The sequence below is a fragment of the Eublepharis macularius genome, chromosome 8, assembly GCF_028583425.1.
Source record: "Eublepharis macularius isolate TG4126 chromosome 8, MPM_Emac_v1.0, whole genome shotgun sequence".
Taxonomy (NCBI): Eukaryota; Metazoa; Chordata; class Lepidosauria; order Squamata; family Eublepharidae; genus Eublepharis; species Eublepharis macularius.
The window spans coordinates 11782606-11800774 of NC_072797.1; the positions used below are offsets into that span (position 1 = coordinate 11782606).

Sequence of the window (18169 nt, forward strand, 5' to 3'; positions counted from 1 at the left end):
TCTGCTGCCCCAGAATTGATGTATTCACAAACCAAACAAACTGGTTCACAAACTGGGCAATTTCATGCCAGTTCGTGGTTCATGGTTCATGAAACGTGACGAACCACAAACCGCAATGAACTGCTACTTCCTTGGTTCGTGCCCATCTCTACTTTATTTATATACTATAAATAGTACCAAATGCACTTTATGGCAGCAAATATACAAATATAGCATTGTGAGTCCTGTTTATTTGACAGGGCTATTGATGGGATATGAACAGCAGGCATCTTTTGGATCCCTACCTTTTGGGTGGGATTTAGAGTTTTTAAAATTGTATTTGGTTTTAATTTGTAATGTTTTATTTTTACTTGTAAGCCACTTTGAGCCAGGAGGGAAAGTGGGGTTTAAATGTTTAAATAAATATATAAATTTACATTGCAATCCTAAGAAGAGCTACTCCAGTCTAAGCCCATTGGTTTCAATGGAGGTGGGTAGTCACATGGGGGTTAGTCACTGGTCGATGGCATAATGTCTCTTTTGGGGAAACCTGGAAGTTATGTCAAGTGATGTTTACAGAAAAGCCATGTTTTCAGTGATCCCTGGAGAGGATGCATATCACTTCCAGGGAAACACAGAAGAGTTGCCAGTCCTCTCTAGGAATCACCAAAAATTCTATGGTTTAGTCTCAATTTTGCCTATGTAGTAATGTAACAAAAATGTCCTGCCCCCTTAATAAATAACAACTACTACTACTACTACTACTACTACTACTACTACATTCAATTTATATACCACCCTTCAGGATAACTTAATGTCCACTCAGAGCAGTTTACAAAGTATGCTACTATTATCACCACAACAAAACACCCTGTGAGGTGGGAGGGGCTGAGAGAGCTCCGGAGAGCCGTGACTAGCCCAAGGTCACCCAGCTGGCTTCAAGCGGAGGAGTGGGGAATCAAACCCGGCTCTCCAGATTAGAGTCCCGCGTTCTTAACTACTACACCAAACTGGAATGTTATTTACCGGGTGAAGTTATCCTACTGTTACTATACTATACTATACTATACTATACTATACTATACTATACTATACTATACTATACTATACTATACTATACTACTACCAGGTGATACAATACTACCACTACGACTAGGTGATATAGTAGTAGTAGTAGTAGTAGAGACCAAGTCTTATCAACTGCACAGGCAGCGAATCTGGACTTTGGTAATTCCATCATCAACACGTACTTTCATTAGAAAGAATATATTCTGTTACAACACCTTATTTTCTTTATTATTCCGACATTGTTGGTTCTCACTCGAAAAACATCTGTTTTGCTCCTCTCAAAAGCACTCTCGCTCCTGAAATATACACATATCAAAAAAAATGTTTAAAAGAGCAGTTAGGAAGAATTCACATGTACATCCCATCCCACACAATCCTATTCAGAGTCACTCCAGTCTCAACCCATTGAAATCAAGAGGCTCAGATTGGGGTAACTCTTCTCAGGACTGCACGGCAAGAGCTTGCACATGAAAAAGCCATCACCAAAACTTTATTGCACAGAGAGGATGAAACCTTGAGTGCAGCGGTCTTAGCAGAGGCGTCCGCAACCTTGTTGAGCCTGTGGGTGCTTTGAATTTGTGAGACTATTTAGTGGGTGCCACCTCAAAATGGCTGCCATCATCAACCCCAAAATGGCTTCCATGTAGATATCATTGCCCTGTGATGGAGGCAGTGGGTTCTGAACAGTTTCTGAAGACACAAAGATCCCGTGTTTTTTGAAGCAGTGGGAGAATGCCCAGATTGGCTCTTTGATTTGGGGAAGTGATGCTTTGGCGGAAAAGTAAGCAGCAGGAAATATATTGGTGGGTACCACAGCATCCACAGGCCCCACACCGGGGATCACTATCTTAGAATGTTCATGAACATTCTAAGTCTGACAGCATGAATGAAGCAGGAAGCATGGCATCTATAGAGGAATTCTTTTCTGGGAGAAATGTTCAGTCACCTTGGACTCAGGTTGGCTTTTGCGTCAGAACGAAATGTGTTAGCAGAGGCTGGAAGAGAAGAGATTCCAGGAAGCAACAGAAGTTATGGACAAGGGAATAGGGCAGGGCTATCAATGGATCAAACACAAGAATCTGATCAGGGAACAGACATAAAGCACAGAGTCCCAAGGATATGATGAGTAGAAAATTGAGGAAAAGGGGAACTAGTAAGGGTTCAGAAAGCTCACGTGGCTGTTAGATATAAACAATTCTCACAGTGTAAAATAATTAAGAGCCTCCATACAACATGCTACACGCTGTGCCTTCTCACATGTGGAAAGCAGGTCTATTCAGGGCATAGGAAAACAACTCCAGAGGAACATGGCTGTAGAAACAGTTAAAAGATCCAATGATGAGGAAAAGAAGGGCTGTGTGCACAGACTTGGTATGGGGAAGGTGGGTGGAGACAACTGTAAGTTGTCTTCTACCGCTAGCTGCTCAGAACTGGGCTTTGTGAGAGAAAAGAAGGGTCACACGGGGCCGTATTAACTCATGACTGGGCCTTAGCCTTTCAGGTATTTCGGGGCCCCTACGGCACTTCAATCTTTCACTCCACTACAGCTGAGAGCGTGACCCTGGTACAGTAGGTACTAGACCACAGTACCTAGCCCTATATCCATTTTGAGGGTCTGCTGAAGAATTCTATACACAGTTCTTTAAATATTTTATTGCACAAGCAGAACTCTTCAGTAAAGCGCATTTTGGGGGTATAATTGTTCCCTCTTTTGAAGTGAATAAAATTTTTACTCCTTAAAAGTATGTAATTTGTGGATAATTGTTTTAATATATCAAACAATTTGTTTCACTTCAATAAGGAAGCAGTTAATTATCTTATTAATAGAGGTTATATAAGAGAACCTATTAATTGTAATTTGGGGGGGAGTGTGCCTCAGCAAAAAAAAATGGATGGGTTCCTAGTCCCTGCGGGGCCCCTAGGCTTCGGCCTAGTCAGCCTTATGAATAATACAGCCACGGAGTTGGAGACTGAGGGGAAAATATTGCCTCAAAATGGTACAGAACAGGTAGCAGTTCACTTTGTCAAGATGGAAGGCAAAGGTGCCGAGAAGAGCAACCTACAGGTAGATAGGTGTGTTGGCCTGCAGTACAACAGCAGGATTTGTGTCCCATGGCACCTTAGAGACCAACAAGATTTTCAGGATATAAGCTTTCAAGAGTCAGAGCTCCTTTCTTCAGATACCATCTGAAGATCTTTTAAATGGAGATCTTTTAAGACCTTTTAAATGGAGGCTCTGCCTGCAGCTGTAGAGCCACTTCCCTTTTACATTGGAGCAAAGGAGGTTTTCCTTCATTCTGCCTTAAAAGGGAAAGCTCTCGGAGCCCCCTGGCAGTGGTTAGAGTGTCAGATTAGCACCAAGCAGACCCAAGTTCTAATCCCCACTCTGCCATGGTAGATTGCTGTGGGACCTTGGACCAGTCATATACTCTCAGCCTAACGTACCTCACAGGGTTGTTGCGAAGATCATATGGAAGAGAGGAGAACTGACAAAGAGAACTGTGATTCTCGAAAGCTTATGCTACAATAAAATTGGTTAGTCTTAAAGGTGCTACTGGACTCTTTTTGATTTTGCTACTACAGACTAACACAGCTAACTCCTCTGGATCGAGGAGATCTACGTACGCCTTTTTGGTTGCCACTGGGGAGAAAGGAGTGGTATAAATGAAATAAGTAAGTAAGTGAATACAATTGTGTGGAAGCACCTAAATAAAGTGGGGACATGCTGTGTACCACAGGAGGAAAAATCTTCACATGGAAACACCCCAGTGCTCCAATAAGTACCCTCTTATGTTTAGTTAACTGTAAGTTTGTACCCGTTTCCTTCTGTATTTCAGAAAAGCACCTTTGTTAATGTTTTGGCAAAATACAAAATAATTGACATTTAATCATGGACTATTCCGCAAAAAAAAAAAAAAGTTCATGCAGTTGATAAATGAAGGAGAGAAAAGTACTATTCAGTTTTCTGCTATACTTGGTTGACTTTGCAGGGACACTGAAAGGAAGCCTAAAAGCAAGTGGGGGTTAGAGACTCCATCACTACCTAAATATGAATTAAACTGAATATAGTTTGGGAATTTCCACTCTTCCTCATGGTAAGTGGCTTAGAAAATTGATGAGCTTGAGCACCTGTCGTGATCCAATATAGGGTGTTTCACAAGACTTTTGCATGTCTTAATGTGACCATTCTCAAGCGCATAAGCAGACTGTTCAGTGGAAACTGTCATGCATTTTACTACCAGCGTACAGCCTTGAAAGGGTTGGGGGGAGAGATAAGCCATGTGACAATCAGCCAGAAAGGTCCCTTGGTCGAGGAAATGCATGGTATTTTATCGGCACCATGAAAGAAACCAGGGATACAAAATGTCATGCATTTTGCAAGACATTTTATCAGTGTGAAAACAGCTCGTCGGAAGATGCGTGAAATTCTGTCCTTTTGCCATATTCTGTGAGCATCGTGACAAATTTGGGAGCCGCTAATTTGTCCCCGCCCTCCTCCACTCACAATGCTTCCTAAGAATGAGCAAAAATGGAGACACATTTAGAAGAAGCAAAATATGGCTACCAATTTTTGCATTCGGTGCTTGTTTAGGTTACAGAAAGGAGAGAAATCTCGAAAAATAAAAAAATATATATTTTCAGTGAGGAAGATTTCATATAGCCAAGGTTTAATTTAAAAATTGATTAACAGTTACCTTGAAAAAAGCAAGGTATTTTAAGGCTGGAATCCTATGCACCATTATACAGGAATAAATCCTGTTGGACTCATTTCCAAGTAAGCATGCATAGAATCAGGTCCTGCAATGATGAATTGTGATCACATTATTATGTATGTGTCCTACTCTTCCTCTAAGAAATGCAAGGCAGCTGACATGATTCTTTCCCTCCCCTCATTTTACTTTCATAAGCCTATGAAGTAGATTAGGCTGAGAGAGCTCACTGAATTGATCTATTTTACTTCATTTATGCCCCGCCGTTCTCCCCAATGGGGATCCAGAGCAACTTATATCATTCTCCCGTTCCTCCATTTTATCCTCTTAACAACTCTGTGAGATGAGCTAGGCTGTGTGACTAGCCCAAGATCACCCAGTAAGCTTCCATGGCAGAGTGGGGATTCGAACCTCGGACTCTCAGATCCTAGTTCGACACTCTAACCACTGCATTTGAACCGAAGTGCAATATTATTAAAATGGACTACGGCCAGTTATTTTTCCAGGAATTTAAGAAGTAAGGAGAGTAATAATCCTCACATCCGAACACACATACGCTGCCTTCTTTTCCACATCATCCTTTGGAGCTACAATACATAGTTTCTGTTCCCACCTGTTCTTCCTAGTTTGTTGGAAAATATTCTGTGAACTTTGAACAATTTTTAGTAACCACAGTGTAGGGTAGCAGTTAGAATATCAGACTACGATTTGGGAACCTCAGGTTTGAATCTCCACTCTGCCATGGAAGTTTGTTGGCTGATTTGCCAGTTACACAGACTCAGCAAAACCTACCTCAGAGGGTTGTTAGGAGGAAAAAATGGAGGAGAGGAGAACTAGAACTGAGAGGAGGTGAACTGCCGCTAGAAACAAAATGCTGGAGATGGATTTTTGTTAGCAGGGTTCCTGTAAAATGAAAATCTGTTCTATGTCTACGGCTAAAATGATCAATGAGGTATAGAAGCAAGGTTTTCAAATCCTGAGGCTGACATTTTGGGGAGGGAGCTGAATACCACCACCACCCCCTAAAAAAAAAAACACATCAGTCCAAGAATAACACAAATTATTCCTAGCAGTGAACATCTCAGATCTCTAGCTTACAAATGGAAAAGGGTTTTCTCACAAATCACCAGGAGCGTGCACTAGCCCAAAGGGAGCAAGAACCAGTCATCCATATTTGGTTGTGGCAGAACTGGAAATACACAATTGCATCAATATTCTTCCCCTTGGATAATGTGCAGCTAGAGCCATATCAGGGCAGGTGTCTTGCCATACCACACAGGCAGGCAAAGGTACTGCAAAGGCAATGCTACACAGTCCTGTACTCTGTTGGCTCAGCAATGGGGATATATGGCCAACTCTCTTCCAATGCAGACGGCTGGCAACAGGGGGCTCAGTTTGCCCTAAGGGACACAGCTGACTGACTGTACATCGTAAGGCCATCATGTCTACTATGTCATTCCTGATTGGCTGGGATCCTTGACTGGCATGATACTACATCATCCCTGATTGGCTGTGATCCTTGACTGACATGATACATCATCCGAGACTGGCTGGGATCCTTGATGGGCATGATACTACATCGTGCCTGACTGGCTGGAATCCTTGACTGGCATAATATTACATCATCCCTGATTGGCTGGGATTCTTGACTGGCATGATACTGCATCATTCCTGATTGGCTGGGATCCTTGACAGACATAATAAACGGCTTCATCCTCTATGCCATATTTGTTTGAATCTCCAGGCCAACTCATTGGCCGGTGTGTGAAAGTGTATGATGGACAAGATGGACTGCTGATCTGATCCAACAGGGCTTTTTTATGTTCCTATGTTCTCAAAAATAACTTACTTTCCTCCATGATGTAGGCAGGCTTAAATCCTAAAAACATCGACCTGGAAGTAAGTGCCATTGAATAAAATGGACCTTACTTCTGAAAAAACATGCATTCAATTGCATTTTACTACCCCATGGAGGTATTGTGTGCGTGTGTGGCAGTAGAAAGGGGAAAACTCTCTTCCCCACACTGTTTTTGCACAGGACAAAAGCTTGGGAGAAATGCAGCAGTTTTCTGATCCCATTTGTATGCTATTTTTTAAAATAGAAGCCAATCCCCAAGGTTATGCGTGTCTGTGCAATGTTAGTGACAGTTCCTAAAAATCTCTGCCAATGCCCGATTTGTCACATTGAATACGGCAAAGAGGTCTGAAATTTCATGTATCTTTTACCAGTCCCATATTATTTGCCTTTACAAGATTTTCATGTTTGAGTTGCTTCATTTGGGGAGAGAAACTCTTTTGAGGGTAAAATTTAAAATAGCTGCTGGTACCTCTTGCCGGAGCTGAAATGGAGAAAATGTGAAGTTATGATATGAGATTAGCATTTTTCAAAACCCAATCACATTCCAGAGTAGCGTACAAGGCACAGGAGCCTGACTCTGCTGATAAGCAAGGTTTATTCATTTCCTACAAAGATGCTTTTGCAAAAAGGAGAGATTAAGAAAGATCTCAGTGGAGGATCAAAAGCAGTTTACATTTACAAAAGTAGATCAGGCGAAAAATAAGTAGAATAAGCTCTACTGATTCAACAGATGACCCACACCTGATTTTAATTCCTATGGTATTCTCCACGTGCCCAGGTATGGGTCCAATAAATCCACACTCAAAGCTGACCACTTGGTAAAGAAGTAATTTTGTCATTTCCACTGCTCACCTTTCAACAGGCAATGAAGTCTGTACATTAAAAATAACCCTAGCCAATTACAAAGAACCCACCAAGTCCATTCCCTGAAGTATATCACCTGTTTTCAGACAGCATTAAGTAAAGCAACAGCTCCACCTACTGACAGTTTCAAAAAATCATCACACAGGTCATGTTAATACACTTCAATGTGGGCGAATTCACCACAGTAAATTTTATATGATATCTCAGAAATTGCTGGGTTACACCACTGGATGATGCATAAAGGGAACAATGCCTTTTGAGTGAGTGTTGCAAAGCAGAGTGGCAGCAAAAAGATGAAGGTATGTGTGTGGATTTGCTCATGCTCAAATTATTCATGCACGTCTGAGTGGATTTTTCTTTCACGCTTTGCATGCTTTGAGAAATGTGTTCCATCCATCAGCATCTACACGAAAATATTTTGCAACCAAATCACTCAAGTAACAGTTTACTGGAAAGTGCCCCTGAGTTTGCATGGTCCCCTCCAACAATGCTTACTTGCTAGTCAGGTGGGCTTTTGGGGTGATGCCAAATTCTCCAAAGAGAGTAACGAAGATCTTGGCGTCTGTTCCTGCTCCTCGGACATCTCCTGTCACCGTCACGACTTCATAGACTGTGGGGAAAGTGCAGACAGGACATGAAACTCAAAGAAAGAGCTGGTCTTATCGATGGGGTTATATGGAGAGGGTCAATCTTGGAACGGTCAATCAGAATGGATCCCGCCATTTAGTGAAGACTTGAAACAACTACTGATAAAGGTTAAAGGAGAAAGCGCCAAATCAGGATTACATCTGAACATCAAGAAGACAAAAGTAATGACTATGGAGGAGTTATACAATTTTAAAGTTGACAATGAAGAAATTGAAATTGTCCAAGATTTTTTATTCCTTGGCTCAATCATCAACCAACAGGGAGACTGCAATGAAGAAATCAGAAGGAGATTGAGACTTGGAAGAACAGCTGTGAGGGAGCTCGAGAAGATCCTTAAAGATAAAGATGTCTCTTTGGGGAGTACGATCAAGACAGTCCAAACAATGGTATTCCCCATCACGATGTATGGATGTGAAAGTTGGACAGGGAAGAAAGCTGACAGGGAGAAAATGGATTCATTTGAAATGTGGTGGTGGAGGAGAGTTTTGTGGATACCATGGACAAAGATCAAATCAAGCCTGAATTCTCCTTAGAAGCTAAAATGACAAAACTGAGGCTATTGTACTTTGGTCACATTATGAGAAGACAAGATTCTCTGGAAAAGTCAATAATGTTAGGAAAAGTGGAAGGCAGTAGGGAAAGAGGAAGACCTAAAATGAGATGGCTGGACTCAGTAAAAGAAGCCACGTCCTCCAGTTTGCAGGATCTGAGCAAGTCTGTTAATGATAGGATGTTTTGGAGGTATTTCCTTCATAGGGTCGCCATAGGTCGAAGGCAACTTGATGACACATAACACACACACTTTTAGCTTCTGTACAAAGTAAGTGCAGTGCACGAAATGTAAGGAGGCTTTTTTTCCCTCAGTGGCAACTCATCCTGAAAAGCTGAAACTGAGAGCCAAACTACAAGTGACGCCTGACACAGGTTGGACACTTGTCAGTTTCCCTCAAGGTTTTGATGGGAAATGTAGGCATCCTGGTCTTGCCGCTTGGCTCTCTGACTGCTGTCCAATGGACTTTTCAACTGTCACTTGTCCAACATTCCGCCAAGCTGCCTACATTCCCCATCAAAACTTGAGGGAAGCTGACAAGTGTCCAACTAGTGTCAGGCGTCACTTGTAGCTTGGCTGTCAGTGTAGTGACTCACACTGCGTAGCCCACTTTCACTTAATAGGATGGTTTGCAAAGGATCACATTAAATCAACTTAATTTTCAAATAGCTTTTCATAAGACAAATGACATTACTTTCCACTGCATGAGACCCTTGGTCTATCAAGGTCAGTATTGTCTATTCTGACTAGCATCAGCTTTCCAAGGTCTCCAGTAAAGGTCTTTCAAATCACCTACCGGTTGGTCCTTTTTTAAAAAAAAACTGACGTGTTGATATAGAGCTAGAGTTGCTAGAAGGCCTGGAGAAAAACGTCTTGCCCCTTTAAAAAAGGCTGATCGTGTGAAAATGAGCATTTGAAACTTTTCACGGCATGGAAGTTAAAAACATCACCTGATAAACAGCATCCCATGGCCTCTACCGCAACAGATTACAATTACAGAAAATAAACTAGTGTATAGCGACCACCAAAGAAGTCCATGGTCGCTGTGCAGAGATAGGCAATGGCAAACCACCTCTGTTTGTCTCTTGCCTGAAAAACCCTCTGGGGCTGCCTTAAGTCAGCTGTGACTTGACAGCACTTTATGCACAAAGGGAAAATAAACATGGGTAATAAACACCAACGTTTCTTCCCATCTTACACCTGCAAAGACTCTTTAAGGTAGCCTCTGAGCAACAGCAGAGTGCCAATTAAACATCTGTAGTACCTTTTCTGCTGGAGGTATTGGACAGACTCCTGAAATGGGAGGACTTAACCAATATGAACAGCTGGCAGTGGCAACCTTAGAGCCAAACTAGATGTTACTTTTTTCGTGATTTTGCCACGGATCTGGCACATGTTTCCCGCATCCACTGCAGGGAACAGCTTCTTTTAAAAAAGGAGAGCCCAAACAGCTGCAAACTTCTCCTACCTTTTTATCAAGCTGTTTTCCCATGCGAAAACCATGGGGAGGGGAAATTATTTGTGCACAGGAAGCAGCAAACATGGGGAAATAACTCTTCCTCCACGTGTTTTTGTGAGTGGAGAAGGTAGCAGCCCTTCTCCCCCACCCTCCGTGATGGTATTCCAAGCCTGTTTGGGCTCTCCTTTTTTAAAAAGAAGTCATTTCCCGCAGCTGCTGTACGGCTGTGGAGAGCACAAGTTGGCTCCGTGGTGAATGCGTGAAAAAAGTAACATCTAGTTAGGCTCTCACTTGTTCCCTCCAAGCAAGCCACTTAGCCCAAAGCACCAGCACTCTCTCTGTTTATTTTCATATCCTGTCTATAAATTCACAGACTGGAAGCATACAGCCTGAAGGAGGCACAGAGAAAAAGCTGTTCTTCCAATTGTTCTCCATCAGCCCCTCCAAGTCAAGCATTATCTTTCATTCATTGCCTGAAAACAGCTTTCAGTTGTTCTGCATCCCAGTTGACTGTAAATCAGCCTTCTCCCTTTCTGAAACCAGCTGGTGAAAGGCAAACGTTTTGGTTTCCTCACAGTGGCTAAACAAAGTAGCTCAGAAAAAAGCAGGGTTTGTGATCCCATTTGAAGTTCTACTGATGGGGAAAACCCCACAACTTGGATGGGGAAGGGGTAGTATTTAGGGTTAACAGACCTGGACAAAGACGTTCTGCCCCTTTAACAGAGCCTTAACATGCAGAAATAGGCTGATGAAGGTATTCATGGCAGGGACATAAATAGCATCACCTGAAAAATAAGATCCCTGAATCTCCCCCCCCCCCCGCCTTCAAATGGCAACAACTGTTGAAGTATAGCAACATCTTGTGTACAGTGAAGAGTAGAAGAAGATCCTGCAGGAAGCAGCAAGCCGTAGTTAGACAGGACCGTAGAGGGAATACCTTCTTTCTAATAAGGGGCTCTTTCCCCTTGTGTGTCTGTGGAATGCTATTCTTAGAACGCTCTAGAATGTTCTCAACTAGCAAGGCAGCTTGTTTATTTCCTTCTCTTCCCTATCAAGTTTGTTAGTTCCATAAATAAAGCTTTTGTTATTCTCAATCAGTTCAGTGTCTTGGCTGCTGCGTAGGCATTCTACCAACAACAACAGCACTTCACCGACCTTCCCACAAGCTGAAAGGCGTCACCTTTGAAAGGCAGGACAGAAGGATTTCAGGACCTCGTTTCCCATTCAGGGAACTGCAACCAGTTCTCCCCAGAGAGAGAACAGTTTGGTGTAGTGGTTAAGAGCACGGGACTCTAATCTGGAGAGCCAGGTTTGATTCCCCACTCCTCCACCTGAAGCCAGCTGGGTGACCTTGGGCTAGTCACGGCTCTCTGGTATAATATCATAGTGATGCGATATCCTAGGGCCATTGAAAAAAAATTGCAACGCTCCAGTGGACCACAGGAAGTGAGGTGGCCACTGCTGGGAGACAAGAGCAGGAAAAGAGGAGGAAAAATTGCCGTGTGGAAGCCCCATTGCCACTGAGCTTTACCAGCAGCTGCACCAGCAACAAAGAAAGCGTGCAAGTCCGTTCCCATGCGGAGTCCCGCCTAAGATACCCCCCACAAGTCATTGTCCCCCTCAATTAATATATTCATCTGCCTTCTTATGGAAACTTGTTTTCCCCAAGCTGAAAAATATCACAGTAAGTGGGGGCACTGGGCAAACTGTTGCGGGGTGCCAAGTGTCAACCAGCAAAAAGGAAAGTAAGGAGCAGGAATGCCTGGAGGGCAAGTCATGCTGAAAAGCTGCCAACTGCTCTGGCAGACTGTGACACAAGCTCCCTTTGGCCGGAGTATCGGCAAAAAGAGGTTTATTATTGATATTGGTTCTGTTTCCTCGTTACTGTTTTTTTTTTATTCTGCCCTCTGCTTTACGGGAAACCCAAGGGTTCCAATTAATGCTTGAGAGAGATCTGATTTATGCTTGAGTTTCTATGTTTTTGCTGAGATCGTGCCATTTCTTGCTTGTTTGTCCCAGATTACTCCGATGCAACTTGAAAACCATTTCCTGCCCTGCATCATCCAATTTACAGTGTAAATTGTGTAGAGAGCTAGTGTGGTGTATAGTAGCTAGAGTGACAGACTAGGATCTGTTTCAGATGGGTAGCCGTGTTGGTCTGTAGTAGAAGAGCAAGATTTGGGTCCAGTAGCATCTTAGAGACCAACTAGATTTCCAGGGAGAGAGCTTTCAAGGGTCAAAGCTCCCTTCATCAGACAGGAGCTAGGTGAGTGGCAGTGGGGGGCAGAGGCTGGGAGTGGGGGATCCCCACCCCACCGGGGGACCTGGCAGCCCTAAGAGGATCCCAGGTTCAGTCTTGGGTATCTCTGCTTAAAAGGTATCAGGCAGCAAGTGGTTGGAAGACCCTTTTCTGTGTGAGCTCAGACAGCTGCTGCCCGTCAGAGGCGGCAATAATAAACTACCGTCCCACCTGGTAGAAAGCTGTCGACTACCCTTGTGGTCAGATTTCACTACTACAGCACTCACACATGAACACACTCGCAAAGCTTCCTTATACTGAATCAGACCCTTAGTGTGATCAACGTCAGTGTTGTCTACTCAGGCCGGCAGCTGCTCTCCAGGATGTCCAACTGAGATCTTTCACATCACTTAGGGCCTGATCTTAGACGCGGGGGATTGAACTTGCAACCTTCTGCATGCCAAGCAAATGCTCTACCACTGAGCCACGCCCCGTCTACTTCCAGTTCCCATAATTCGACCTGCTCTCTTGGGCATCTTCCGCCTTGTCAGGAGGCTAGAGAAGCGTGTGTGAGATGTGTACTTCAACAGAGCATCTGGGCTGCAATCAGAGAGCTGATCATCAATGAGCCCTCATTGACCAAAGCCAATCGTTGTCAAGTGGGACACACTTTTAAGCATGCTGTACTTTTGTGGGACCCCGCTTGCAAAGTTCCTCTGCTCCCCCAAAATAAAACTACCAGGAGAAGGAAAGAAATCTCACAACAGTTAACACTGATCAAATTGAGATTTTCATCTTTAGCTTGTATAAATATATAGCATTAAACAGCAACAGACTTATTTCATGGCCTGTTCATACAGTAAGCAAAGGCTCTCAAAGCCTCCTCTCCCACCTTCTTCCTTCTGACCTCACAATCACCGGTAAAAGAGTTGTGACTCACATCTGGATCCTGACCTACAGTATGATAACAACAGACCCAGCGCTTTGTGTTATGCTTAGGGAAGTTCGAAAATGTTTCTTTTTATTTTCATATTTTGACTTGGTGTGGCTTTTCATCCCACCAGTTTTTATTTATTTACTGACTTCATTTATACCTCGCCTTTCTCCTCAATGGGGACCCAAAGCAGCTTACATCATTTTCCTCTCCTCCACTTTATCCTCACAACAACCCTGCACTTTCCCAAAGTGCAACTGGCCCGAGGTCACTCAGCAAGCTTCTACAGCAGACTGGGAATTCAAACCTGGAACTCCTAGATCCTAGGCCAACACGGCCACTATACACACTGTTGATATTCCCAATTCACTTAGGTCTCGCCTCTGTTCATCACACACAACTGGCCCAAGGCCACCCACCAAGCTTCCATGGCAGAGCAGGGGTTCGAACCCGGTTCTCCCAGATCCTAGCTCAACACTGCACCACACAGCTAATATTCTCAATGCATTTACATTATACCACTTTTATACCATTCATGCATTATATGACAAAATAACACAAACACAACATTGCAATGTTAAGGGTGGGGGGTCAATAGGAAGAAACAAAAAAATGGCATGGAAAAATTGGTTCGATTTTATACAAGAGAAAAACGAAACAAAAATCACGGTTTTTGAGGTGAGCCAACCAGGGTGAAAAATGAAGAATTGTCCCCAATTGCTCAGCCCTTATTTTCCTATCATATCTCATCCTGTCCGTGGTGCAGAGTGGTAAGCTGCAGTACTGCAGCCCAAGCTCTGCTCATGATCTGAGTTCGATCCTGGTGGAAGCAGGGTTCAGGTAGCCGGCTCAAGGTTGACTCATCCTTCCATCCTTCCGAGGTTGGTAAAATGAGTACCCGGTTTCCTGGGGAGTAAAGTGTAGATGACTGGGGAAGGCAATGGCAAACCACCCCATAACAAAAGTCTGCCAAGAAAACGTCATGATGCGACATCCCCCCATGGGTCAGTAATGACTTGGTGTTTGCACAGGGGACTACCTTTACCTTTTATTTTCCTGCCATATCTCATCCTGTCATTATCATACTTCCAGCCTTACCAGAGTCTCTAGTCCTCTTAAAAGACTCTGCATGTCCTCCCAGAAGAGAACATCACCCCAAACACCATGCATTGCCTCCTCTCCCTCTTTTGAATGCAAATTCCAAATCCACCTCTCCCATGACACCCCTTGGACTTCATCCCCAGCATAATCAAAGCATTACGGTTTGCTTACATTCATCCTTCGTTATCCAGGCATCCCCCGTCCTCCCTTAGTTGCCTCTCCCATATCTAGACATGGACTGTAAGCCCCTTGAGGCAAAGAGCTTCTTTTCGGCTTATGGAAACTATAGTAAAATTTAGGCATTAAATCGGTATCCACCTTTCTTCTAAGGAGGCCAAGCCAACATACATGGTCCATGCCCCCTCCCATTTTATCACCCTGACAACCTTATGAGGTAGGTTGGGCTCAGAGACCGTCGTGGCTCAGCATCACCACAGACCTTCCTCAGCCACCAGCTCTCACCTTTTTTCTTGTTGTATTCATCTTCAGTTTCATGGGAATCTTCCGAGCGATAATCTCGAAGCTCTTGTTCATATATCTGTGCAAAATTCTCCTCTTCCTTCTTTTTCTTCTTGTCTTTACTCTTGGATTTCTTGCCCTTTTTCTTCCGCTTTTTCCGGCTACCATCGGATTCATCGCTGTCGCTGTACGCTTTCTTCTTTTTCTTCTTTTTCTTCTTCTTCTTCTTCCTCTCCTCACTGCTGTCGTTCTCCTCCTCGTTCGATGACCCCCTGGATCGTTTCATTCTCTTTCTGTCCTCCTCCTCCTCCTCTTCGTCCTCCTCCTCTTCTTCCTCCAACTCCTCATCCTCCTCTTCCTCCTCCGATGATCGACCCTTGCTATTGTCTCTCATGTCATTATTCGTCCTCTGTTCATCGCACACAACTTTACCTCCAGCCTCTTTGACACGTCCCGAACTTGATCCTTACCCAATTTACCCTCTCCTTGTGGACTCCTGAATGGTCAATTTTCTCTAACTTCTTCTCTCTGACCCTCCTTGCTCCTTGATGACTGTGTCACAGATTTCCCTTCCTCCTCCTTGTTAACTATCCCATTCCTTGATCACTTCTTTCTCTCCTCTCTTCAGTCAACCCACCTTTCCCTTTCACATCTTCAGTGTCTCCTTCCATTTGCCTTGTCTCCTTTTTCGGCACCATTATTTATTCATTGGCCTGAGCAGAGTACTTCCTCCTCCTTCTTCTTCTACGTAGGGTTTTTTTTTCAAAAAAGAGCTTTCCTCTGTATAGATTAAATCATGCAACCGGTCTACTGTGTCACACCTGGCCAATGAAAGTGAGGATCCAGTAGAATGTAGGTCAGCTGTAGATACATCGTGAAATGCTAGCTGGTCCTTTGCGCAGAGGTAGGCTCAGGAAGGAGGGAAAACCTAATACTGCCTTTCTCAAGCACAACTAGGAAGTTTCAGGAGGCAAATGTTACCTGTGGACAGGTGACCCCCTAAAACAGACAGCCAGATGAAAAGAAAGCGAGACTTCTAGCTACCTTATCTGGCTGGTTTGCAACTCCAACTCCATTATTCATGGGTCTCAGGATTGCTTTACACAGGGATCTCAACCTTGGTTATAGTGAGCCTCCTTAAGTTGGAGGGGGAGGCGATTTTGAGTTTCCCCCCTCCGAGTTCATATTTTCAGAGCATTTACTTTTATCGTGGCTGTAAGCCCAAATGCCAGCAGGGGATATTTTTTAAATTTGGCATTTACCTTTATAACCCCATGTTTTCCCAAAGGTTCTGAATAGAAGAATATAAGAGAAGAGAAATTAAGTCCTGTAGCACCTTATAGACCAACAACATTTCGTAGGATATAAGCTTTCATGAGTCAATGCTCACTTTGTCAGATAGTATATCTAACAAAGTGTATCTGACCAAGGGAGCTTTGAGTCATGAAAGCTTATCCCCAGGAAAATGTCGTTGGTCTTTAGGGTGCTACTGGTCTCGAATTTTCTTCTACCACTACAGGTTCACACAGCTACCTACCTGAAGCTATAAATCAAAAGAACTTGCCTAACATATTAAACTAGCCGACCCAAACTGCAAATTGTGTGGTCAAGTTGCACAGTTCCAGGTTGCTGGAGAGCTGAACGTTCCCCCAAACCCGCAACAAAAATTTCCTTTGCATAAAGAAAACTGGGTGTCAGGGGAAAGTCTAGCACTTTCCCTGAAAGACTTGTGTTTTACGTGCAAGGATACATTTTGTGAGAGAGGAGACATGCTTGTTATCAGCAAAACAATACATCATGATTTATACCCTGTGGGGAGAAAAGCTTTGAATTTGTAGAGGTAGACTATATCCAAACCTTCACCTCCAGTTTAAAAAATGCTTCTTAAAAGAGAACAAGTAGCCAGATGTTTTCTAAACTGCACTCAGTCTTGAGCTTTAGTAATGCAGATGTGGCCAGACAGGGCTGTCAGTCCCCCCAGCCTCCCCCCCCCCACCATCACTCACCTGACTGGCTGGTGGGGGGAGGCATGGGGAACAGGCCCGGGAGTCAAAATACCTTCCACGCAAGGCCGCAATGGATGCAGTCCTGGCGGAGCTGGACGATGTCACTTCCAGCAGTGCCATCATCACACTGGCCACGGGAATGCTCCTGTGCTTCACTGGGGGCCAATGTGGCACCCAAATGGGCCGATTCTTGAAGAATTGCACCCATTCAAAGTGAAGGAGCGTTCCCACAGCCACCGCGATGGCATCACTCCTGGAAGTAACCTCATTGTGTCGGTGCTGAAAATGTGCATGCACGCAAAGTGCACATGATGTTGTCATCATGATCTGGCTGTGCCAGGAAGGCCTAGCAAGGCCTCAGAAGCCTGTGAGCAGTGGGAGTAGGCCTGCCTACAATTCCCAGGAGCCCCTGGGCCATTTTGGCGCCCTTTTTGGCCAATCAGAACACAGGGGGCTGGTGCTTTATAAGTCTGGGAGGGAACAAGCCTGTGTTCTTTTTTCTCCCAGGGAGCAGCAGGCCAGAGGAGGTTTGTGCTAGGGAGAGAGGCCCTCATCCAGGTAGGGTGAGAAGACAGGCCTGGCAGACAGGACAGGGAGTTCAGTAGTGCTAGGGCCTTTTGTGTATTTTGCTTTCTCCCATATATGGTTGCTAATGCACCTTGCTTGCTTGTTTGTTTGTTGTTTGATTAACTGACCTCCTTGTAAATAAACCCTTTTGTTTGTTGTGACTCTGCTGGGTCCTCACGCCTGTTTATTGGCCAAGCTACGGAGGTCAGAAGGGTTGGGAGGGTACTTTGGGCTTTCCCAAGGGACCCTAAATCCCAGAGTGGTGGCAGCATAAGGTGGCTCACCCCACCTGAGGCATGACAGATGTTCTCCTAAAAGATAAGTACTGGGTCACCCAACCTCCCACCAGGAGAGTAAGGGGCCTAGCAACCCTGTGTCCAGAAGACGTCCTGCTAAAAGCTTACCCTTCCAGGTGTGTGGGGGACAGAGGCTTGGAGGACTAAAATACCAGAGTGGATTCTCCAGGAAAAGCCTCTCTGATCTACCCCTTTGGCTTGCCATGGGGATGGACAAAAGGAAAGAATAAAACCCCCTGGCACAGAGAGGAAGGTTCCTTCGGCTGATTTGGGCTGGAGGCTGAAAGAGCTGAGAGATGGCTCCTTGTAGGTGGTGGCCATTGGCCTGGGGGGGGAGGGGCGCTGAGAGGCCTACAATGGGACTAAAAGGTATGAGGACTTCTAAGTAAATTGGAACTTTCTAAGACAGAGAGCCTACCTAATCAGAAGAT

General features: G+C 44.2%; 1 protein-coding gene across 1 annotated transcript in view; it reads right to left on the minus strand.

Annotated features, from left to right (window-relative positions):
* Positions 1–15155, minus strand: part of LOXHD1 (lipoxygenase homology PLAT domains 1) — a 222286-nt gene extending 207131 nt beyond the window's left edge. Inside the window, exons 1-3 of the mRNA XM_054986641.1 lie at positions 14873–15155; positions 7975–8089; positions 1263–1343 (exon numbers count right to left, since the gene is read on the minus strand). Of these exons, the coding sequence (XP_054842616.1) occupies positions 1263–1343; positions 7975–8089; positions 14873–15155 (479 nt within the window). The remainder of the gene's footprint in view (positions 1–1262; positions 1344–7974; positions 8090–14872) is intronic.
* Between the last annotated feature and the right edge of the window lie 3014 nt (positions 15156–18169).